The sequence below is a fragment of the Teleopsis dalmanni genome, chromosome 2 (genome assembly GCF_002237135.1).
Source record: "Teleopsis dalmanni isolate 2A chromosome 2, ASM223713v2, whole genome shotgun sequence".
In the NCBI taxonomy this organism is placed as follows: domain Eukaryota; kingdom Metazoa; phylum Arthropoda; class Insecta; order Diptera; family Diopsidae; genus Teleopsis; species Teleopsis dalmanni.
The window spans coordinates 188035819-188062893 of NC_051847.1; the positions used below are offsets into that span (position 1 = coordinate 188035819).

General features: G+C 29.4%; 1 protein-coding gene across 1 annotated transcript in view; it reads right to left on the reverse strand.

The window, feature by feature from the left end:
* Nucleotides 1–410: 410 nt before the first annotated feature.
* Nucleotides 411–27075, reverse strand: part of LOC119676393 (lachesin-like) — a 75747-nt gene continuing 49082 nt past the window's right edge. Inside the window, exons 8-9 of the mRNA XM_038087630.1 lie at nucleotides 14272–14472; nucleotides 411–457 (exon numbers count right to left, since the gene is read on the reverse strand). Coding sequence (XP_037943558.1) covers nucleotides 411–457; nucleotides 14272–14472 — 248 coding nt within the window. The remainder of the gene's footprint in view (nucleotides 458–14271; nucleotides 14473–27075) is intronic.

Below are 27075 nucleotides of genomic sequence, written 5' to 3' on the forward strand. Positions count from 1 at the left end.
TTTATTTAATTATTATAATAAAAAATTCAGTCACATCATTAATCAAAAATCATTTCGCTGTATGACCCATATAGGTACGTAAAAGCCGCATTATAAGTTTTAACTCAAGAAATCTAAAAATAAATTTTAGTTATCCTAAATTATTTTATTAATTATTACCCACAAATATTTAACATCCACAAAACTAACTAAGAATGTGAAAACCCTATAATTACAGTTCACCAGTTTTGCTGACCTTCTCCTTCCCCTACCAACGAGCGCAATTACAAAGTTCCGTATGCATATTTTGGTCTTTGATCAAGTCTACCATTACCATAATATTTACATACACCACACATACATGAATATTTATGCGTTTACTTGATTTGTGCCCTCTCTCTGTGCGTATGGGTAAATATGTTTTTCCACTTTCATGTTTGTTGTTTACGTTTACGTTTACGTTTATGTGTTTGTGTTTCTGTTTGTATATGAGATTGTTTGTGTATTATTGTTTGTATTTATGGAACGAGCAATTATACTGAATGCGAGGATTCAAGTAATTAAATGCTTTCTATGTCCTCACGTTCACGTTCACTTCAACCAACACAATGCATTAATCACAGCAGTTAGCATACACTTCAAGAAATTGTTGAGGTTTCTGGTTTAACAAGTTTTAATGGTGTGTTTTCTTAAAATGAATGCAACACACACAGCACACTCTAAAGAGACACATAATTGTGTATGAGAATTTATTTTTGTTTATATAGTGAATTATTGTATAATAATTTTAATATTATTTTAATGTGTTTGGTTCATTAAACTGTGCTTATGAAAAACAGTAATAATATTTAAACTAATTGCTAACGAAATTAATAGGTTTAGGGGACATTTCTTAAAGAGATAAATATCTATTAGAAAATACAGTGATATTTAATATCAAAAATCAAATATTTTTTGTTATAAATGTTAAAATAAATATTAAAATAATTATTATAAAATTTTTATTTTGAGCTTCACATTGGGCAGGACTCGAAATTCGAATCCTGGTACTTGTAGTCTCAAAAATAGTTATTTACGTATAATAAAATACAAGAATTATTTCCAAGACCACTGATGATGGGTATTTGGCAATATTCGACACAGCTGTATGGTCAGCCAAAAATTCAATTAATTAAAATAATATAAAAAAAAAAATTTTTTGTTGTTGTAGTTCACTACTGTTCGAAAAAAACCTCTTTATAAAATTTTTATTCATTTTTCTATTTTAAGTGACCACAACTATGAAGTACTGACGCTGCTAACTAACACTAACTATTGTATCTAAATAGTATAAGTATTTAATAATTTTAACGTTAATAAAAATATTTTCCAGTTTTCTTATTAAACTCCTTAAAGTATTTATTTTTTAATCTTTCTTCATTTTATAATTTTAACTTCTTTTTTGTGTCAGTTAAAAAAATCTTAATTCGAGGCATATTTTCCTTGACTTATTGTCCTTGAAATGAATAATTAAGCTGTGCAGTAAATCCTTAAGTGTTGACATTAAAATCAATTGAGTTTTTCACCTACGCACAGCTTGCCATTTTTGACCAAAATAAAAGTCTTAATTAATTGTCCTGTAGATTTTAATTAAATACTCAAAGAACCGCATATTTCATATTCAACCTTTCACTTTTGTTAAGTTTTTATCTTTACCATCTTTACGCTATTGAGTTGATATGATGACCAGCAGTGATATCAGTAGAGATATCTTCTCGGTATTAAGACAGTAAATGAAGTGGCATTGTTGGTTTGAAATTATGCGCTACTTTTTAAATTTTATTTATAAATAAAAATATAAATATACTCGAAGATAAAACAAGTTCTACGAGTATAAAGTTCTTTAAAGCAAATCTCTGCAGCTATAAAAGAAATTGTAATTTTGAGATCTATATATGAGATATTCACTGTATATTCACTGAACGCTAACCCGACCAGGAAGTGGTCTCATTTTTTTTATGAGAACTAATAAAACGGGTACGCAGAAAATGGCTAAAGACTGAAATGAAAATAAATGTGACAATGAAATATGTTTTTTAAATTAGTTTAGAAAGTTGCGATATCATAATTTTGAGATCTATATATGAGATATCTAGCGAGTTCATAAATTAATTTTAACCAGAATGGAAGTGGTCCCATTTCCTTCTTAAAAACTTCTAACACGCAGTAAAAGGGTACCCAGTAAATGACTATAGCCTGAAATCGAAATATAGGTGAAAATAGAATATATTTTTTTAAAATATTAAAAAGTTCCGTTTTAGTTAAATAATATCTCAATTAGCGCGTTTAAAAATGAATAAATAAATTTTGTTCATGAAAGCAATAAATTAAAAAACAGTATGTTCAAAAAAATGTTTAAGAGTATCTATTATTCTATTATTCAATGCCTCAGATTCTTATATTATCGGATAATAATATGCGAAAAGTGTAGTATTACTATTAGTATTTGTAGGGTTCGAACATTAATTAACATTTCGTTACACTGAGGAGTCCACTGGTAAAAAAGAACATCATTCCCTATATATAATTGAGGATGATTATCTTTTTCACATCGGCTGTTAGCAGAAAAGACTTTAACTTCTCTTACGAATGAGCTGTTCGAAATGAGTTCGGTGATATTGATGATCTAATTTTAAAAAACTATCACTTATTTATATCAAGAGAGTTGTTATCCATAAACCATTATATTCTGCCTAAAAGTGTAATTACAAAAAGGACATTTGTATGCTTGAAAAATTGTTAAGAATACATAAAAATTATTCGATATACCATTTTATTGTATATATACATATGCAAACTGTAAAAAAATGCTTTTAAAATATATTTAAAATTCTCTTTTCCATTTATTATTGGAAATTCAAGCCAATATTTTCGTAAAGCAATTAATATAAACGACAGCAAAATTTTATGCATAAAAAATGAAAAGTTTTAAGGACTGCATAAAATCCATTTATAAAAAATTATTGCAAAATGATGAATATGGAATTGTTCCCCTCTTTCATATGACTATATGGATGTATTAAAGAAATTTTGTAGCAATAAAACATATGCATCTTATAGATAATAAATTTAAGAAAATTTAAACACCAAATAAAAATATTTATGAGAGTAAGAATTTTTTAAAACTTTTTCAATTTAAAAACTGAGCTAAAAGTTTCTAAGAAATGTCAATAAACAAATTCAGTTTTATATATATTTCTTTAAAAATTATATATACAGAGAGACACACATAAAAGGAGGTGCGATTCTTTGTAGACGATATGCAGTATTTGGACTTGTTTGCAGGTTATCGGACAGATTATCATGTTCTACTTTACATTATCAACAAAATGAGTCTGTCGGAAAACACGACATGTGGGATATATTTTAAAGCATATAAGATCTATAGCCACAGTTTATATAACTGTTTGGCTTAGAGATGAACAACCGTTGTATTCTTGATCAAATCGAGCAGATGGAAAAGTTTCGATTTCCACCTGATGGGTGGGTGATATTATCCTTAACAGGTGATATTTTTATCTGCACTCGAAGTGTTAGTGTTTTCTGTTCAGTTAAGGTCAGTAAACGGCATAAAAGATCAGTCATGGAATTACTATTTCGTTACGATGGTTGATAGTACCCCGATTGTCCTTCACAAAATATTTTTCTTGATTCTTTTATAAAGCATTGCTTCTAATTGTTTTGACTTATGGTCAAAAATGACTAGGAATATAATATTATTCCAACTTTAAAATATTGCAGAGATTTTAATCGAAGATCCTACGGCAAGATTTTGATTTGCTTACTAAATCAGCACTATTAATTAATTAAAGAAGCACTATTAAAAAACAGATCCTTCAAACATATTGAAGAGCTTAGCAATCATATTTGTATTTCGGTAATAGATTTTAGATAGTGGTTATGTCTTTAAAGGCTTTAATTTATTTTTTTTTTTTGTGTTGCGTACTGTTTTATTTAACTTTTGGTATAACAATTCACTTTTAAGGCATGCAAAAGAGTTCTTCTAACTTGTTTGTAGATTTACATGAAAAATAACGTAGAGACCTATTTAGCTTTCTGATCTTTAATAATAATACATGCAGGTGACAAGTTAAACAAAAAGTATGTTATAGACAAATTGCATTAATTTCATGGAAGAATTTTATTGATTAGATCAGTTATTTGGTTAATTATGGGTTAGTTTTACTATAAATGATATAGAATCATATATTGAATTTTGTTTATAATAGCTTAGAGATAAAGAAGAGCATGACGTTTTCTGTGTATTTGCGTATGAACATTTACATAGTATACATAGCAATATATGGAAGCAGAAGACCTGGTAGGCCCCAGCAAACGTGGAAGCGAACACTGGAGAAAGAAATCCAAGTAAGCGGAAAAACCTTTGGAGAAATTAAAACCCTGGCAAAAAATCGTGACAGTTGGAAAAAGTTCGTTATGGCCCAATGTTCCCCTGGGAACGTACTGGATTGATTGATTGATTGATATATATACATATATTATATATATATATAAACATATACTATGTAATTTATTATTATATAAATAACATATATATTATGTATACATAGTAACATATATAATATGCTAATAATTTTTTATCGAAACCTAATATAGCAATAGGTTTAAAACGTTATACTTTTTCAGCAGTTTTCAGAGCTCTAATATAACAATAGGTTCAAACTTAAGATTTCTTACGCAGCATTTAGAGCTCTTCAATCATATGATGCCTGTGTTTACTTTTTCGAGCAATTTGTTGAAGTCGAGTGACTTGAAGTGACTCGAGTAAATCTTGAGTTTTCTTTTAATAAATAATTAAAAATTGAAAAAACTAATTCCTATGCTTATCTCCAGGTAAAAAAATCTATTAGTAATAATTGAAAACTGTAAGTACGTTATACTTCATTGATGTCTAATACACCATTAAGTATTTGTAGCAAATATTTTTTTATCTAGTTTGTAGAGCTTTTCAATCGTAGACACCCTAGGTATGGTGTTTCCGTTTCCTGTGTTTGTCTCCACTTAAAAAAAATTCAAATACTATTGAAAACTATAAAAATGATACATATATATACCACATAAAATTGTATCTAGAATTAGTCATAAACTGATATATATTGATATATAAATGAACAACGAGCAACTGTTTTCTCAATTACCCTCTGCCTTTATATACGTATATATCAATGGTAATAAATTTGAATTTCAATATTTATTAAGAGTCAACCCTGAAAATTAATTTGAACTGAAAATGGAATTTATTTGAACCAATTCCGAGTTTTAAACTCTCTTCGAACTGGGAGCTGCGAACTGCGAACTGCGAACTGCGAACTGTGAACTGGGAACTGGAAACTGCGAATGGGAAACTATGCATGCACGTAATAAATTTGATCTATTCGACTTTTAACTTTTAAACTTTTTTATGGTTTTCGAGCAATTTCCTCTTCCGCATACACTTTGCTCGTTTCCTTTATTTACTTTGTTGATAAAACATAAATTTGGAAAGTAGATTTGGGTATAATATTTTCATTTTTTGAGTAAACAAATATTTGATTTTATGTGTATTTGCTTTAGTTTTCGGTACACTTTTTGTAATTTTTCCGAAAGCATAAATTTTGCTTGGAAATATGTAAAATTTTAATGGCAATTTCAGCAATTCAATGGCAAAATTCAACGTCTTCCCCTCAATGTCCTGTTCGATGCGTTTGAGTTTTATGTAAATTTGAAGCTCATTTTATTTTTATTGACTGGAATTTAAATAAAATTATCATATAACATTGAAACCATTAACAATGTCAGGCGACACTTAGCAGTGTTGTTTGCGCTTTTGTGCTGACAAATATTTAACTTTTTGTTAGGAAAACCAAACTAAAACTTGACCCAAACCGTTAATGCGACAACAATGTCGCTGCCAATTCTACTCCTTGAAAACCTCACCGAAACCAAAGTTAGACGATTCATGACAATGCGCAGATACTTTTTTATTTCATCCTTCGTTACTTTTTTTGTATTTTTTGTTGACTTCATTTTTATGTTGACCATCAGCGCCATAATTTTGTCGTTTCATTGTTGTTGATATTGATATTCTTTTGAAAATAACTTAAGACTGATAATGAAAAAATAATGTACAATAAATATGTATATGGTATATACATATACACTTCTTCACGGTATAGATACAATTGTAGTTAATATGTTTTTGTAATATATTGTTTGGGAAAAGTTTTCTTTTGTCATCATCATCATTACGAGTATCAACGGTGCACGAACTGAAAGTAATTTACACTGAAAAGCCTCAACCCAAAGCAACCGAAAGCAACCCATCCCAGCCCAAGCCAGTCCAGTCCAGTCGATACTAGGCCAGGCCAGAGTTATTGTGAGTTCGAGTTGGGGTTTTAGACTCAAGATTGAGTTTGTGTTGAGTTTGCTGAAGAAACCATAAAAGTTTATAACTTACTTTTGTACTTTTTGTTTGGCCAGCAGGATTCTGACTTGGCTAACAAATATTAGATTTGTTAGTTGCGTAACGTGAAAGTTCAATAAACGTTTTGTTGGCTGTGATGGTCATTATTTGAAAAACTTAAACACATAAAAGAAAATCCCATAAAAATATAACAAAAGTAAGAGTATCAAGAAATAAAAAAATATTTATTATAAATTAGAAATTATTTTGCAGTTACTAAACTTTTGCTGAGATACTTAAAATGATGCTTATGCTTGGTAGTCAATTTTTGATGTTGCTTGGCGCAAACTTTTTAAATTGTTTACAATTTATTTTCCAAACAAAAATTATTTTTAACTAAGTTAAATTTGGAAAATGTATAATACGGTTTCCAAAAAAAAGTGCACATTATTTCAAGAAGAGTTAACATTTAGTTAACTCCTTAAAAAATAATATTTTTATTCGTTATTTCAATTCTTGACAATATTTTCACAAGAAGTGCAATTAAAACTTTTTAATATTGAACAATAATTTCGAACTTTTTTACTAATTTTTCATATTAATATTAAAAATATTATTATTGTTAAAAATATTATTCGTTATATTATTATAACTGGGTTTAGGACGATTTACTGCATTTATTACTACCTCTTGATCAAGTTGTACTGTAGGCCTGCATATAATTCTTACTAGTTATACCTATAATAATAATAATATTATTAAAAAATTGTTATTACGACCAATTTTCAGTATTTTTTTTTTATTATTACTGGGCTTGGATTGTTAATTTAACACACAAAAATTAAAAATGTTTTTCTAAATAAAAAATTTAATAGAGCCTAAAGTATATAATAGAGAGATTTTAAACCATAGTAAATTGTTACAACAAACATTTTTTTTTTTTCAATTAATATTTAGTAAAAATGTTTTGAACAGTAGTCAATTATAACAACAACTATTGAATTTAATTTTTGGCAGACAATACAACTGTTTCTAATATTTCCAAATATCTATTATCAGTGAATGGTCTTAGATTTATTTCTTACATTAATTTTATGTGTAAAATTTTTTTTTTATTTGCAAGTACCAAGAGTTGAAATCATAACCTGCCAAATTTGAAGCACAGAGTCAGCGTTCATTAGCCAACTGACCCGAAGCCGTACTCGGCTTGTAGATTCAAACTTGAAGTTTTGTCAATTTGCTGTTAAAGTTCATTAACAAATTCGCTTACCGATTAAATTCAAACGAAATTAATTAATAAATAATAAAAAAAAAATTTTGTTGTTACAATTCAATAGTTCAAAATCTCTTCAATAAATTTATGTTGAAAGTGCAAAAAATAATGAAAATATATATATTTTTCATATGAAGTCAATTAGTAAATATATTTAAAAAAAATTTTCAGTGTATTTTGATATCGACAATGGGTTGATAATTTATATATACAGATGATGGGCATTTATCAATACTCAGAACGGTTGTATAGTCAGCTAAAAAATTCTATTATTTGTATAAAAAAATTTTGTTGTGCAGTTATTTGCTATTTACAGAAAAAAATACTTAAAATTATTATTGTGAATATGTAGTCTATTGTTAATAACAAAATTAACTTCGTGAACTGTGAATAATGAAGTAAGCCCCTTAGCTTTACCTAAACATGTAGTTAGTGCTGAAATGTGGCTTAATTGTGCTCATAGCAATAAAATCGATAGAGGCAGCAGCAGTTGCTGAAAGCTTGAGAATTACTATAAGACATACTAAGCTATTAAATTGAAATAATTTTAAAGCATTGGATAATTTTCTAAAAAATCACTCATTAAACATTGTTAATATAAAAAATAATTAGTTTAATAATTAATTAAAATTAAAAAATAAAAAAATAAAAGTATTTCTTACTGAAAGCTTTCAATAGAATGTTTTCATTGCTTATACGCATTGCTGTCGGTCAGATAAATTAAATATGTTTCAATCAATTAGGTATATATAGAAATAAATAAATCTAAAAATAATTAATGTATTATTATTAAAATTAAAAAAATTATGAGATATATAAAAATAAAAGTAATTCTTACCGAAAGCTTCCAATAAAATATTTTCTTGGCTTATTCTCATTCTTGTGAGTTTTAGTTAATATAAATATGGTTCAATCAATATTGTATATATAATTCCAGTGCTATTAACTTACTAAGTGTTCAAAAGTTTTCACTAAAATATTTGTACTGCAATCAATTTAATATGCATAGAATATATTTCACAAAAAAAGTGAACTTATTTAATTAATATTTAATGAAAAAATTGCTTCCAAAATAATAACTGCAAAATTGAAATTATTATATAAAATATTTGGTAGAGATTTTAATCATATTTTTGTATTTTAATTATTTTTACCAATTAAAAGTTGGTCATTGACTTTCAACCTCTTTTCGTTCGCCATACACAAATTCAGATTGTGTATTTATAAAATAAAAAAAAAACAATTTTTAAATATTTATAAAATTGAAAAACATATTTTTTTATTGGACTATAGAGTAAGTACCATACAAAACAAAATAAAAAGAGAAATGCAAATGTATTGAAGTTCGAAACTAAAATCGAATAAAACTTCAAACAGAAATCAGCATTTTAAAATCGTAGAAATTTAATTTCGAAAAAAACGTTCGAAAAAAAGTTCGAAAATAGACCAAAATTATGGTAGTGCCAAACGAATAAAAATTTTTTATTTTTGTTTTATTTTGACTTAGTTTACTTTTACTACTTTTGCTTTGTAACATGTATTTTCTAGCATGTCGAATGTTGTATGTGGTATGTAGTATGTAGTATCTGGTATATTTTTTACTATTTCAAATTTTTGCCAGTTTTTCAGATAAGAACGACATACTTTGGAGATTTTGGGAATTTCGAATGTTTTTTCAAGCGCAGTATTAAACTAAACTTAAAGCGAAAGAACACCCAAAAGACATAAGACAAAATAAGTACAAAAACTATAAGAAAATAATTCAGCAAAGGAAATGAAAATAAAGCAAGAACCAAAAAGAGTGTACAGCGTACATATAATAAAAATAATAAAAGGGAAAATGCCTTCGGGAAAAATATGCAAATTATTCATCAATTCTGATTAGAAGTTTTACAGAAACTACAACAACTACAACAAAAACAGGAAGAAAAATTAGTATGGAATGAGTACTACTATTGTAAATGTGGTGTTTTCTTCTTCTTCTTCTTCTACTTGCTATTGAAACCTAACATGAAATATAAACTAAATTTTCCCCAAATAATAGAAAACGAAGCGATGCCGAGAAGTTTCCAAAGAGTTGTTAAAGTGCAGCAAATTACAAAGAGTTGAGCTCCAAAATTTAAAAGAATTTTATTGATTTGGTATTTTTTATTTGTAATTTATAACATTTTCACAGCTCCTTCTCTACTCTATCCTTTATATCCTTTATTTGCCATAATAGTGTTTAAATATGGTGTGTTCAGCTTCGACCCTTCATATTTTAACCCACATATGTATACTTTAATACACTTTATGACCACTCGATATAAATACATATTTAGAACTTATCTTCACCATACTTTAGCATTTTATATTGCCATCATTTAGTGTTTTTTTTTTGTAGCAAGGACCACAACAACAACAACAACAACAATTGAAACAAATGGCCAAAGAGCTGTTTAGCATATTTATGGCAGCTCATTTTATATACTTTTTTACTTTATCATATCTCTGTGAGACTATCAAGGATAAACTTATATTGATATGATAATTTTAGCTATGGAAGCAGTCATAAAATAACCAATTCAATACTTAAATCCCTAAACAATATTAAAAAGAAAAAAAATAAATAAAAGACTCATCTTCTGCACATATAAATTATAGCTGAACTACAAAAAATCTTCGCCTTTTTTTTAATTCGTAAATATTTGGTCCCCTATACCAGTATTATAGATTTTAATTTGCATATGAATAAGTCTACATGGACTTTAGCAATTTTGATAGCTCTTTACAGTTGCTTATGAATTATTATGCACTGCATAAAAATTCAATAAATGAGAGTTTAATTTGAAATTGGCATAAGAGAAAGAAAGAAATAGAAATAAAGAAACGGAAAAAAAGAGGGACACAAAATCAGTTATACTCAAATATTTGCTTAATTATAAATATTACCCAAAGCATCATTACAATTAATATTAAAATAAGTTCGTTATACTAAGATTAATTGCACTCCTATAGAGGCAATATCTATTAAACTAATTGAGAATTATAAGGTTGACGTATAAATATTAAGTAAATTGCAATTCTCGTTTGTTTTCAAATGGATTCCAAAAACAAATTCGATATGTATAATGGTATATCATTAATTAGTTTAATACTTTATATAGCAGATGTAACACCTATTTATTTAACATTCCTCTATTTTTGAGATAATGCAGTAGAATAGTAAATTATGCTTTTTTTTTTCTTTAATTGTTGTATAAAATATTATAGTGTCTGTGTGTGTGAGTCTTCTAGAATTTCAATAGCTCCCTATCAAAGGTTATTTACATATGAATTTCATTTCATTAGCATAAAAAAATTTTTAGGACCATATTCAGTATTTCAATTTGATTTAAAACGAAACGATATATAAAACCCATTTAGGACGTGTGCGAGTTAGGCTAAGTTGATGCTAAACCAAATGGGAGATTTTTTGGGATTTTTTGCACTGCACACTTTTAGCCATTTATCAACACGTATCGACACATCACTACATTATCGGCTCATCTTAGAATTTCCCTCATTTAGAACGCAACTTAGCCTAACTCGCACACGACCTTAATTTGAGGATAAAACAGAAAAATGAAGTCTAAAACATTTTCATAATTTGTATTAAAATAAATTCAGCATTTGAACATTAATAATACTATTTTTATTGCAATGTATATTAGAACTAATTAAGAATTATAATGTTGACATAGACATTTTAAGCACATTGCAATTCTCATTTGGTTTCAGGTAAATTACGAATATAATTGACTTGTGTATTGGTTCAATAACGTAAATTTGATGTATGAATATTATTATTGTTTTATTGTAAAAATATTCTGGAGGAATAGGAATTTGACTGATTGCTCTACGACAAATAAATCTGACATCCGGATTTGTTTTTTTTTTTTAATGAATTACGTATGAATCCTTAAAAATATATTTATATTAAATTATACTTGTACTTAGTTTTAACTAAAAAGATAAATGATCGATTATGCTAATGCATTAAGAGGACGAGAACCGCAAAGTGTAATCCACAATGCTGATGTCCTAATACTACATAGTTCAATAAGCTCAATTTTTTTTTAGGGACTTGAACTATTGTGGTAGAGTGGTAGAGGTAGAGGCTTTATATTTTGGTCAAGATTATGGAAAAAAATACGAAGATATGTATATGAGTTCCGTATGACACTCCTCGTAAAATTATTGCAAGTCCTATATTTGTTAACTTGTTTGAATGTTAGTTGTTTATTTGCTTTGGAAGGAATTCTTCTGGTATATAGACATTTCCAGATGCTGTAAAAGAAAGGATTTGATTCTGTCATATATTATTCGAATTTTAAGTCCTAAAAATATGACAACAGATTATTTTTTCATGGTTTTCAAATGGGATATCTATAATTATAGGGTCCACATTAAACATAATTTTTCTTTTTCGTTTTATTTTTAATTGCTCAATTTTTTTTTGGATTATGTTAAGATATTGAGCAATACTGACAGTTGTTTAAATTTAAAAATTGGAAGCAACTATAGACGACGTTTTCTTTTATCTTTTGGTCTCTTTCATTTTCTTGACTTGCAAACATATGGGCTGAAATTTTTGTAACCGAATCTGTAGATTTGTCAACAGATTAAAGGTTGTAGAAATTCAGTTGCGAATGAGTTCGGGCGAAACTGAAAGCGAAATGTATAGAAAGTGTTATATCTCTCAAGTTATTCTACTATTATAGCCATTCTAAGACCATGATAATATGTATAATTAAAAACATAGCAAGAAGCATTTGTTATGATTCCAAGTGTTTTAGAAGATTAAAATCGTTGAATTATCGGAACTCTAAATGAGCTGGGTGGGCCTTATAATTAAAGATCATGCGGCTATATGGGTTGTTGTTCTACCAGCTCTTGAGGAAATGACACTAGAACACCTGATGTGTTTTTGTCCAGGTTTGGCCAGAACTAGGTTTAAGTTTCTAGCGGCCCCCTTCTTTAATTCACTTGATGAAATCTCCAGTATTAGCATTAGCCAGATTCTTGCCTTTGTTAATCCCTCTGGCTAGTTCTAGTTTGACCTTCTATCTACTACCCGCTATTACGAGGTTTTTTTTGGATTCATAGCTTATTGAAGAGGATTCGTCCTCTCTCCACCTTAACTAAGTAACTAACTATGGGCTGTTGTCAAGTGTGAACTTGAAATGTTGAAGACGAAGTTGCTTTCTTTTGATAAATATATGTTTCTTCGATGTTCGTGCCCTAATAAATTGTATGCCAAGATATTTTATTTAGTGTTGTCGTCTGTCCGTAGCAACTCAGCGTTTAGGAGGGCATTGATATTTGGAAGTCGTAAACGTCTTGTGTATGGATATTTGTGCATTTACTTGCCATTTCTTAGCTCTGAGCCAATTGTGGGCCAATTATGTTAATTCAAAACTGTGAAACTGGGAATCAATATTATTTTATGTCTTATTGTGAAACTTTTTTAAGTATTATTTAAATTTTTATAATTTTTTCTTTAATTGTTTAATTTAAACTTTCCATGTTATATATTGTTGGATATTTCAAGGCAAAATAGAAAAACTTAATTACTTGCGGATCTTTTCCTGATAGAAATTTAAGCACTAACATATATATAATAAAATATTAATATATTTAAATTAAAAAATTTAATTTGCAACATTATTAAATAGAAATAAAAACTCTAAATTATTTTATACAATATTAAAAGCATATATTGATAACTACTTTATATTGAACGAGCATTCAAATTAGAATATTTTCACGTTGAAAGAACATATTTTGAAACACATTTGCTATAATCTAATTGTAAATCAAATAAAGCTTTTATCAAAAATGGAAAAATCTCCCTTAAGCCTATTAAAAGTAAATAAAATGAAGCAATTTCGACTAATTTATGGGCAGCAAAATTGTTTTTATAAATTAAATTGAACGCCCAGCCAAATGCAGCGTAATTAAAACGAATTTGTCAAACCGTGATTTTGAGCACATTTCGAGATACATTAATTGACGTGAAATATTTCTGCATAATTTATGAAAATCATGGCAGATTAGTTTTCAATCATAAGCCCCAAAGTATATAGCAAATTATGCAGCAAAAATTTAGATTGCAGGGGGTAATTTTCGCATAAATTAAAAATCTTTTCAAATTAACTGATGAAGCAGTTTCGAGGCAAATATGAATTATAAGTAGCATTTAATAAAAATGCGTTATTTTATGCAAATACAATGGCCAGAGAATACAAAAATAAAATTAAAATTGCGTCTAAAATAGCATTAGAGTCAATCAGATTGTGAAACACCCGAAGGAAAAAATACTTTCCCTAAGGCAACTTAGAATGAAAAATCGAGTTAAAAAAATTGATAAAAAAAAACATAGCCTAAATTAGTATTATCTCTAAATTGTGGAAACATACACGCTTAAATATAAATTCTATTATAAATGTATTAATTTTTTCATATTCACATTTATTCGAAAGCCTTTTAAAAATTTATCTATACGTGCTCATAAATATATTAAAATTATTTGGTTTATGTCCTTTGGCTAACTTACCCAAAATTTCAACAGTGTGTGTAATTTCACGTGGTTCCATTGTTGCAATTTGGCATATATAATCTCCAGCATCCTGTGGCACAGCATCGCGTATTTGTAAATTGAATCTGTTAGATAGACGTACACGTGGATCCGGTGTGACCTTAACTGAGCCAGCTGTAAGTATAGCTATGCCACGTTTCCAGGCAACTACATAAGGATCTGCAATGAGAAGAAACAACAATAAAAACTTAAATGAATTGTTCAACGTTTTAGCCCATGCATATGTGGAAAATAAAAAAAACGCATTTGCAACTCAACTGCAGTGAAGTAGACGAGCACTCAAATGCACGCCTGCAGTACTTCAAACTGAAATGTAACCAGTTGCGTGCATTCTGTTGCGCATTATGCAAATCAACTCACATAGATACATCCCCACACACTGACATACGAAAATATAATCAAATCACATTTGCATAAAAACTGAAAATCATTCCACTCATGCTAATATGTTCCGAATTTTTGTGTATTTATGTGGGTGTTCTTTTACGTTACCGCACTCCCTTCCCTAATTATGCACACTTACCTTTTGAGTTTTTACTAAATTTGTTCGCAGTTAAATGAACAAAGCCAGTTTTAATACCTTTTATAACTCATACGTCCGGCAATTTTTCCTATCTAACTCATACCTCAGTTTATTTTTTCAAATATTTTCAAGATGATTTCATAATGAGTAGAACCCATGAAGTTAAAATATTTTGAACACTTTAGAATGAAAAATTATTATACTAATATAATGTATTACAGATACAATAAAAACCAGGTACAATAGATCCTAGAGTATCAACTAGAGTATTAACATCTATCTATATATAACTGTGTAGTGCATTACTTAAACCATTATTAATATTTAACCATCTACTTTTTTCTACTAACTAACTTAAAAAATATCTAAGAATCAATTGTACTGCTCGATTTGATATTCCCAGTTAAAACTATAGCCGAGGAATAAAATCTTGGTAATCAATACGATATCCACAATTGAATCTTTATCGAAGAAATGAAGTACTCATATTTAATGCGATACTCAAAACTTTAGTGTTACATTCTTAAACGTCTATGATATTGGAATTTAAGCCGTGGTGTTCGTTATCCAAAAACTTAGTATTAACTCTCAAATATGCACATCCTAAACAGTTAGGCCTTGATTCTTGCAGTGATATTCTACGCTTCATAGATAATACCGAAACTCAAGTATTAAACTCTCAATCGTCTCAATCCTCAGATATTCAAGCCATTGTGTACGTTGTGGTATTCTAACTCTCAAGATCCAACAAATCCTGTCTAGAAAAATTCTTAGCGTTCTTTTCGATATCCGAAGCTCAAGTATTGCCGATAAGATATCGTTAGGGTAAGATACTATTTCGGAACAAGCACTCAAATCTTAACTAATGTGTATTGTTATTAATGTTTATTGAATCTTACCTTCTAGAGAACAATAATTAGAATTGATATTTTAAAACTACTTGCAAATACAATATGCAAATCTGTGAAATGCAGACAATAACGAATAACTGTTATAAGAAGTTCTTATTTTATATGAACTCTGAAGAGATCTATTAAAAAATGAAAGTTTTTTATTATTGTTTCAGAATGGTTCAAAAAGTACTAGATATATAAGTAGGTGTTTTAAGAGATAGAGAAGAGTAGTCACTAGTCTCTATCAAAAAAATTGCGCTCAATCACGATTATGATGACTATATCGGATTTGGGGCATTTTGTAAGTAAATAAAATATCCTGGATTGAGAAGAAGTATTGAGAAGAAGCAAATAAATACTTTGAACATAGATTGAGCTTGGGATTTGTGCATTTTTAACTGATTTTAGTGTGTATTGGAAGTTGCGAACTTCGTATAGTATAAATTGATCGTATATTATCAATTTATTTTTAATAAGGCACTTAACAAGAATTGTTCCAAACTACTTTCGGTATCTTTGCAGATAAGAGACTGCTAACTAATAAGCATTTTTAACGATATTTAAAAACTAAATCATTAACTAAATCATAATTTGATTTTTTTTAAATAAAAACAATAAAAGAAACTAAAATATGGGAAGTAATACTAAACTTTTTTAACATTATTACTCATAATTTCCACCTCAATCGCTTTTTAACCGTTTCTATTGAAAAGAAAAAATTCTCTTATTAAAAATTAAATGGATTTTTTGCTCCATACTCTAACATTTCTTCCCTTTGTATAAAATCGTTATTAAGTGCTCTCGAATAATTAAAGTAATTATCGTCCCAGTAAAGGCGTTGTTGAAAGGATTTTTTAAGTGCCTGCCGGTATCTGCAGTAATTGAAAAATATTATTAAATATTTCAATTTTGCATGTGTTAAATGCACTTATCACTTACAATAAAATGCAGTTATAAACGCATAATGAGTCTTAACATGGAATTTAATGCGCTTGGCAATTTCATTACACATACCACTAATTGCGGAAAATTAAGGCTTATGAAATTTTACATGTGAATAAGTCTTTTCTCAATCGAAATCATAGGCAAGTAAATCAACAGCAAATCCTCTTGTTAAGCAAAATCGACATCAATATCAGCGACAAAGTTTACAACTTCCTATAGAGACTGAAATCAGTTAAATATGCCTGAAGCCCATGCTAAATCTATGTTGCCATCCAGTCCAAAAGATATGCAAACAAGAGAATTTGAAATGTAGCAATACAAACGTTCTAATCCTTAATCAGTGGCTTCCTATATAGCCAATGGAAGAGAGAGATGAAAAAAAAAATTGTATAGGAAGCAAAACAAGCATTGACGGAAGCTAAAGCGGTGCCAATTCCAATTTTATATTGAACTCAAAGGACCTCATTAATTTTTGTCTCCATACAATTTTTTTTGCCAGCTTTATATCTACTCGTTTCAATTTCAATTTTCAATTTTTGATGCGTTCGCCGGAGCGCACATATGCAAGGGTATACAGTACAGGGTATACAGGGTACACAGGCACATGGCACATGGCACATGGTACATGCAAGATTCGCATCCGCATCCGCATTCGTATTCGTATTCATGCCTTTGACACAATTATGCGGTTGTGTAAGCGCGGATGTGTTGTGATTATTATGCGCTAATGAAGTATTCGTGCATCTTCCGTTTTGAGTTTTATTGATGAATGTGTTGGGGCGAAGATGGAATTGGGCATTCATCGAACACGCCGAACCGTGCGGAGCTCATCTTATCGCTCTTACGGAAGTGAAGTAGCATTGCTTGCATGCGAGTTAATTTATTTTTTTGGTGACAGAAAATCAATTTCCTGTTTAATGTTTGCTTAGAGTACATAAAATTAAAAATAAAAATAAATTAAAAACGGAAAGAATAATACAGAAGATACTGCAAAGCAAAGAAACAAGCTGTCATTAAAATGTTGGAGGATTCAATTTACAATTTGATTTCGTTTATGATGCTTGAATTTTAGAGGAGTTCTGATTGCTTATCCACCAAATCTTAAAAATAATTAAAAAATGAGAAATAATGATTGAACGTCTGCATTAATCAAATTTATTGAGACAGATTTATATGAAGATTTAAGCGTACACTTGGTGAGTGTTGATGGCTACATTATCATTGATATAGAAAAGAACTTAAATAGAAACTCAATATGTAGTTAACTGCAAATATTTATTTAGAAAGAAATATTGTTTTTTAAGTTATTGTTCTGATATAATAACTAATATTTAATATAACTTTAATATTTTAATCGAAGACATGTCTTATGCGGACCTCCGTCGTTTTCTTCAATCAAAGAAAATGTTAAGAGTAAATTAAATGCACTAATCATCGTTTTAGGTTAAGAGTTACGAGTCTTCTTAAGGAAAATACGTCTAAAAAAGGAGTAGACAAGAAGAAAAAGAATTTTATGTCTACAAGAATGAAATTTTGTTTATAGACGAAATCACTAAACTATTTAAAAAAAAAAGCTTTTGAAGCACACAACTGGCATATAACATGTTTCAAAAGCAGTGTTTGTTTTTCTTAAAACAGTTTTGTGATTTCGTTTATTTAGACATGATGGATCTATTCTGATTTATTGGATCTGCTATAAAATTTTTTGCAATTAATGATGACATAAGAGTCTACTAGTTTGAAATAGAACTAAGTTGACTTAGTTAACTTATAATCTTAACTTATAAGTTAAGTTGTTGCTTTCAAATAAATGATAAGAGTTCACAGACACTAAAAACACAATGTCGACGTTGTCAAAGTCGATCGTATGACAGATTACTGAAAAAATAAACATCCATTTAAATAGTGGGTGCTTAGTGGCTGCTTTTACGACTATGTAAAGAAATTTCGATATGTAAGCAATCTGAATATTTGATATTCGCATTGACTTAAGATAAGTTAATCTGAGTGACTATAAACATTGCCGATATTTTCAATAAACATTGGGAAAACGAACCTTTTTTAAAGTAGCTGATAATTGGCGATGGATAGTAGATGCTTTATAACACTATGGTGAGCAAGTATTAGTTGCTATGTAATGACACGACTCCAACGATATCGAAAGCAAACGTCATCAAGGAAAGGTTATGATATCATTATATTAAAAGCTTACACGTAACGTATTTTTCGAGCCTTACAAATCGGGCAAACGATTCTAAGTATACCGCTCTATAATATTATCGGGGAGTTAGCAAAAGCTAAAATTAAGAGCAATTCCAAAAGCAGCCGGGTTGTTTAGTTCGACGTTCAAGTACCGTTCAATAATCCCAAAAGAGACTGACAAACTACGACAGAGACTACGACAACAACAACAAAGACAAAAACAACACAGGTAACATCATCATCAACAACAACAACAAAGACAATAACAACAAATGCATCATCATCAACAACAACAACAACAACATACACAAAGATTCCTAAATCATGGATGGAGTGGACTTTATTTATTTATTGCCATCGAAACAGTGTGAAAGTTTTAAAAAACTCACGGACTTCGTCATCATTAAAAACAATTAACGTCATATATTGTGTAATAAGTGTTTAGAGTTGAATATAAACTGATTGTCCAAAATTAATGATTCTATAGGTAAAGTTTTTCTAGTAAGTACATGTGATAGTAATCATCAAGATACTTTAATAAACAAAACTAATTATTCCCTAACTTTGATCTTGAAGTGGGCAGCCGCATAACTAACTATCCTCCTAGGTATAGTAAGATAGAGAAAATCTATCTTAGCAGGAATACACACTGCAACTGTGTCGAGTCGTTACCAAAATATTCTTGAAAAAGCAATTAAGAACTTTCCGTGCTTAATACTAAAAACAAATTATATTGCATTAGAGAGACTTGCTGATTTTATAATTTCATTTTGAAATTATTTTACAGCCAACATCTGGCAATTGACTGTTTAACTAAGCTGAACTTGTTATCAAATGCGACAATCTTGCGATGTTTGTTGTGCGGTGCAGTAAGATGTCTTGTTGTTGTTGGTGTTGGTGTTGGTGTTGTTTCCTGTCTACCAACTTGAAACCCATTAAAGAAGCAATAAAATTCTAATGAATCCATTTACATGCGCTTTGCAACCAAATTTACCTATTAAAATTGAGTTCAACAACATCAGCATCACACGGCAATAAAAGTAACGCCTGCAATGGGTGAAACTCGTGGAACCGCCATACCACAAAAACACCGCCAACTACAAATAGTCAACATCGATAGCAACTTGCAGGCGACTTGGTAACCTAAAGAAGAGGCAAAAATACTCCATCAAAGCGTCAATGCAGACATCAACGGTGGCTAGACATCGTACTGAAATGAAATCGTACACCTTCCACCTTCAAAGATGTACAATTCAAAGCAGTGCTCACACATTTGTAATTTGCAAAAAGGTGCCAACGACATTTCCAAAGAAATACAAAACCACTTCACAATTTGATTTCTCCTTGCGTATTGCAATTTCCGACTGTACCTGCAGCACGTCCAACCCACAATACATACCTATATATATATATATATATACCTATATATATATGGTATATATTAAGCTATATATTTCAATTTGCATATCATTCAATTGAAATAAAATTGAAGTACTCGTACCTATTTTAATACGGAGCAATTTTTTATCCTTCGCCTCCGCCTTCTCCTAGATTTTCATCCTGGTATTTGCCTACCTTATAAGGACACAAAAAAACTGTTTGGCTGCTTCCTTTTGCGGTTTTGTGAGGCAACGTTGACAGTTGTGTTGTGGCTTAATATTTGCTTTTCCTCATTTCTATGCGAGCTTGTAAATATTTGCAATTTAAAATTTTACGCATGCACTCGGTTATCAGTTCTTTTTTTTTGCATTTTCAATAAAAAATTAAAATTCACTTCATTATTCAATATTTGCTAAGAATTCAATAACAGAAAAATGCTGGAATTGCAGAAGGAAAATCGAAAATGAATTGAAACCTCCATCCACGTTTACGAAGGCTTAAGGGCCTCCGCCTTCCGAAACGCTCATGTCATGTATTGATATGAGATCCGTTTCATTTTTGTACTTTAATTGCTTCTTACCTGCATTTAATATGAATGAGAAGTTGCCAAAGGATATTATTTCAATTACTGCATAATTATTTGTGCTTCCTTCTAATTCAATTGATTTCGTTTATTAACAAAAATAAATATAATTATTATTACTTGTGTTTTTTAATAAAAGTATTTCTTATTGAAATTAAGTAAATAAAATGAGATTTAATGAAAAATTGCATACTCAGTTTACAAAGCTTTGTAAATACACATATATCCTTAAAGGATAAAATGAATTGTATAATTCATAATGTATTTCTATTACCAGAACAAAAAGGAATACAAGGATAATCTACTAGGATTAGCACAATCCCAATCACTTATTGTTACCTATGATAATTGGAGATACCAGCATTGTATGAACTCAAAAAGAAAACTTAGAATCATCACAGGAATCTTAACAGCACACTATAAACTAAAACACCACCTTACGAGACTGTATATATAACCAAATGCAAACTGTAGATTCTGCGAAGAGTCAGCCACACAAGTGTTGTTAGAGTGGAATGAACTCATAGTATTGTATATTCTTACGGAAAAGGCAATAAAACTCTGTAAAGCGAGTTCTATACTACAACGGAGCTTAAAGACCTACTCCAAGTCCAAAACCGGACATAATACATCCGATAGTCGCAGTTCCATATAATAAGTAAATAACGTAATTATTATAATGCAAACATATAACATATTTGTGTTTCGAGACCTTAATGTTGGTTGTTCAAATTTTAACGTAACTGTAATAAGAGGGTTTTGAAATCTGTTGTTTTTTATTTTGGCATTACCATTAGCTCATATCCAATCGGTGCTGTAAATGTCATAAAGAACTGGATTCCAATAGAGTTTTGCATAATAAAAAATGGCTACTATGAACGCACAAACGCTAAAAGAAGTGTGTCGCTGGAAAGGAAGAACCTTTACCCATGGCTGCTTAAGATCTTTAAGATAAAGCTATTTACATCGTCCTAAGCGGAGCATTAAGTAAAAATTTCTCAATGATTTTATCCTTAAAAGTTTAAAAAAACTGTGAACTATGAGGTTTTTGTCTTGAGTATGCGGTTTTTGTGTTACTATGGGGTCTGATCCCTGCAATCTTTACAAATGGCTACAAAATATATTGTGGTATATATACACACAAAATATATTGTGGTATATATACACACAAAATATGTACACAAAATTTTGAAAAAAAATCTAAGCCTACAGGTTGTTTGTATTCCATATGAAAGTGGTTGGAATTGGGAGTTCTGCAAAAATTATATTGCTGTACTGACGGACAATTAAGAAGCAATTCACTGAACAATTTTTCTCTAATTTGGGTCTCAGGACATTGGAATGTACTGAGAATCAATAAAGCTGGTGATAAACGACATTCAAACTATAAATATCAAATGTTTTGCAGGAACAGATTTTTAATGAAAAAGTTCTGAAAACATTATCGTGGATCACACAAGTTGAAACAAACTTAATGCGAATAATTATTGACTTTTCGACTATTTTATAGCGAGTGACCTGAATGAGAATTCCTCATAATATTTTCTGTGACAGCTCCAACCGATATCTCTTGATGGCAATAGCTATTAGCTACAGATGATTTTATTGGCTTTTGGTTTATTGTGAGCAAACGGCCAGAGTAAGAGTTCTTCACAATATTTACTCTCAGAGTTGCCTGTTTCTCTTTGAAGGCAGTAAATACAGACCCTAAGTGAACCGTTCTTAAATAAACTCCAAGCACTAGTAAAAAATTGTGGTAACAGATCGTTTCCAAACCAAAATGACTGAATCTATTGAAGTTGTCTGCACTAATAACTGAAAAACTTGTCGGCAATCAGGATATAGTAATAATATTTGATATTGGACTATAGAAGTCCAATTTTCCCAAATGGCCGGATCCTTTTCTGAGAATTATGGTCAACTGCTAGATTTACAATTAAATATTATTTTAAGTTTTGTCAAATGTTCAGTGTGATTTTAAACGTCAGAGTTATTTCATTATACGGTAACACAATAACCCAATAGGCTTAAGTGCATTGCTTTGGAACGCCAGCACAACCTAACGTAACCTGATAAAACCCCACTTACGTACCTATTAATAGCTTGTCTATATTTGGCTTTTGAAACTTAGTTTCGATGCTGTGATTTATTTATTACCAACTTATGTATCATTTTTAAAAAAAATCTGAAACATTCAAATTTTTTATTACGATATAATAACGTACTTTCGTTACCAATAAATTTATATATATACGATATTTCATAAAATTTAAAACTCTGTAAATGTTGTGCTTTTTATTATAACGAAAATAGCAAGAAGGTTCAAATAAATAAACAACAGCCACAGTATCAGCGTAACAATGCAACACTAGAATCCAAACAGTCAGGCAAGCAACTCGATATCATATGAAATGTAAATACTGAAAACCACCACGTACCCAAACGTTTCATCTCATTTCATATAATTGCCATATTTGGTTAGTAGCAAAACACATGGGCAACCTAAACTATGTGCTGGAGTGTGTATGGCAAAAGGATACTGTGGTTCCATTGGTGCAACTGCAAAACTTTAAAGTGTATGTAAGTTTATATAGAATGGTAGCACATATACATGAGTAGAGGTACTTGGAGAATATATGTAAGATGCGACCGGAAATTGCGAAAACATACCGTATTAAAATACTACCAAAATTGTTGTTATTTGGTTGGGGGGGAACTACTGCAATACTGTAGAATTATATTTGGTGTAATTTTGAAATTTTTTATTAGCTCCTGGTAAGACTTATTATTGTTACCATGTGTATATGTTAAGTGTGCGAATTGTGTATGTTCACTTGGAAGCTAATTTTTCTCTACTGCTTCTTCTTCTTGCTGTTTCAAAATAGTTCATTACAAATTTAAGTTGCTCAACACATTTCGTGCACATAAAACTCAGTACAAATAATTTACAAGAAATATAAATCTTTCCCTTGTACAGGGGAAACTATGTGAGATAAATAAAACGAAGAACGCCTCAATTTCCGGCTTAAGTGTTTAAGAACAAACACAAGTAAACCAAAGTCCTTTGCACACATGAGTATCTGGTATCTAAAAGTGCATTCTACATGCTACAGATATGCACATATTTGTATATAAAAACACTTAAATAAGGAAATAACTTAACAGTTGTTTACTCATTGCAACATGGAAATATTTTATTAGGTTTTCTTTATTTTTGCTTGTATTAAGGCGGATATATCTAAAGTATTGTAAAAGTGCTTTATTTTACAGAAAGAAATTTAACTGTAAAATATATGACTTCATATGCACTTTCCCTATCTCGGTCTATCATATACATTTATATATATATATACATTTATATGTATGTTGCCAAAACGTTGTGCAAGATTTTATATAAGATTCTTTTTCATTAATTATTAAAAATAATTTTAATTGTAAAACATTGTTTTTTATATTATTATTATACAAAGTATGTAATACACAAGAAACATATTTTAATGTTTTATATAGTCAAATCCAACTTTAATTTGCACTTTATATTTATTTACAAATATTTCATAAATAATCTTGAGTTGGGTAGTTAAAAACTAATACTACATTTTTTTTTTTTAATTTATTTTGTAGGACTTAATCGAAAAACTTCCGGAAACCGAAACTGACCTAAACTACAAAACTTAACTTTGTAACAATTTACTAACACTTTTCCTTGAGTCAGGCACAATTTATTACTTACCCTTCTTTATGTGGAAACTATTTATATACCAGCAATAAACAGACAATGTGGTTAGCCTAACATATTTGTCTGCGTGCAATTTATAACTTTAGTCTAACTTTTCCAACAGTACGGAAAGATACTTTAATAAGAAGAGGAAAGAGTTTCTCCAAACCACAACAGAAAAAAATGTCTACAATCTATTAGAACGACTTGTATAAGAAAAACCTCTTTTAATAAAAGAAAATAGATAAACTTTTCTAAAGTAATATTTAAAAACGAAGTATAAATGAACAATATCAAGTCATAAAATAATGCATATTATAATAATAATAATAGTAATAATAATAAGCAAATTTTCATTTAAAAAAAAATAAATTTACTATTGGTTAAGTAAGTGTTTTCATTGCAACAAAGTCATTATTATATATATATGTTAATGTGTATCAGTCCTTTCGCGTAACGCATAAAATCTCTGTTACGATCTAGATTACAGTTGTAATTGGAATTGATAAAATCAAATTCCAAATTACATGTAATTGATGCTAGATTACAATTGAAAATTCTAAATTTCAAAGATGAAAAATAATTTAATAAAATAACTTCAAACTTATACTTTATTTTATCAATGACAAATATCTTTTTTAATAAAAATTTTAGCTAAATATTTTCAATAAAGACCTAAAAGAAGACCTATTATTTAAAGAAAAAAGAAGTATAGTGGCAATATTTCCTCCTTGTAATTTGGTTCAGTATCTTTCAAGTGAAAATCTTTATCATCAAAAGATTTGATCGCTTGAGCTTAAAAAGACCTTAAATAATCCACAGATTGCAATCTTGTCCAACATATGCTAGCTATGTTCGACTAAGAAACCGAATCGAAAAAAAAACTCCATCTAAAATTTTTGCGTAATCAGTGCCTAAACTCAATGACTAGGGTCAAAAAATGACTAGCCTAGATCAGTGATGCCCTTAGCTGAGGTTTTTACAGCAGAGGAATCAATACTGATCTTAAAAGTACCTCAAAAGTGTATTTAAAAATTATTCTCTAAAGTAACCAGAGTGTATACGCAATACCATGATAAGTTTCGAAAAACTCAAACTCACATAACCAAGCTGTATTTAACAACAACGAATGTGTTCTTGAGTAGAGCTGAAATCAAAGTGACAAAAGTCATTGGTCGTTGACCAATAATTTTCTTTGATACAGAAATATTGAAGAGAATAGTCTAACCAACGAAATACGCAGAACAAGTTCTAAAATGCATATACTACAAATAATGCCGATACCCGGTACAATTCCAGATGTTTGAACTGTTTTGAAATATTAGAGAGTTCACAATCGTGTTGGCATAAGACTTGGCGGACTAATGGAAGTCAATAGAACCTTACAGTCTACTATCTAATAAAGACCTTCACACAATATAATCTTATAATCCATTTCGTTGAGACATACGACTTGGCGTACTGATTGAAGACCTCACAGTCTACCATCTAATGAATACCATTATACAGTATAAAATCATAATATCATAATCCTTTTCATTATGGGTTTGTAAAATTTGTTTGTATAATATTATAAAACTTCTTACTTTTCAATATATTATTTATTTTTGCAATGAAAGAAATCTCTACTCAAAGGTTTTATTGTCTAGCTCATTTGACTCATGTACCAATTGAGAAACCAACTCAGGAAGCATACTTGATTATTTCTTTCGTTTGAACTTTATGATAGCACTACAACCAAGAAACATAATATTAAAGATATTAATCTTTAAGAATTTATTACTGAATACTCTTTGCAAATACCATTCAATCTACTATTCAATATTAGTAAATAAAAAAGAGTTTTAGTTAATTAGTCTAAGTAATTCATAGTCCTATATTCTGAATATTCTCATGTTCTTAAAAATCGAGCAGATACCTCAAAAAGTATCCGGATTTTGTTGTTTGTTAACTACTCCTTAAGTAATAGGCCTTTTTAAAAAAAAGGCCTATTGTTATGTTGGTACACCCTTTCTTGACATATGGTACAAATTTAAGCGCCATCTGTCAATTAGTTTATTTACAGCAGCTGTTAATGTGAGACTACCTCAAGTGTATTTAGCGATTTTTACTATAGAAAATTCTTGTTGTACGCGATTTTTTGACCAAACACGGCACCACTGTAATCGCTCAGGCACCATATTCGTCAGATCTGGATCCGTGCGACTTTTTTCTATTCCCGAAACTCAAATTGCCCCTTCGTGGTAAGCGTTTTGAGTCGATTGAATCGGTAAAAGAGAATTCGCTGAAGGAACTAAAAGCCATACCTTGACGGGCCTACGAAAAGTGTATGGAAGATTCGGTTAAGCGTTGGCATATGTGTATCGTTTCAGAAGGAGCATATTTTGAAGGAGATAAAATAAATTTGGAATAAAATTTAAATTTGTGTATTTTATTTACAAAATCCGAATAATTTTTGAGCAGAAGGTGTGCTCTGCAGTATTAATATTGTTGTAGATAACGCTTCGTCTATGCAAAA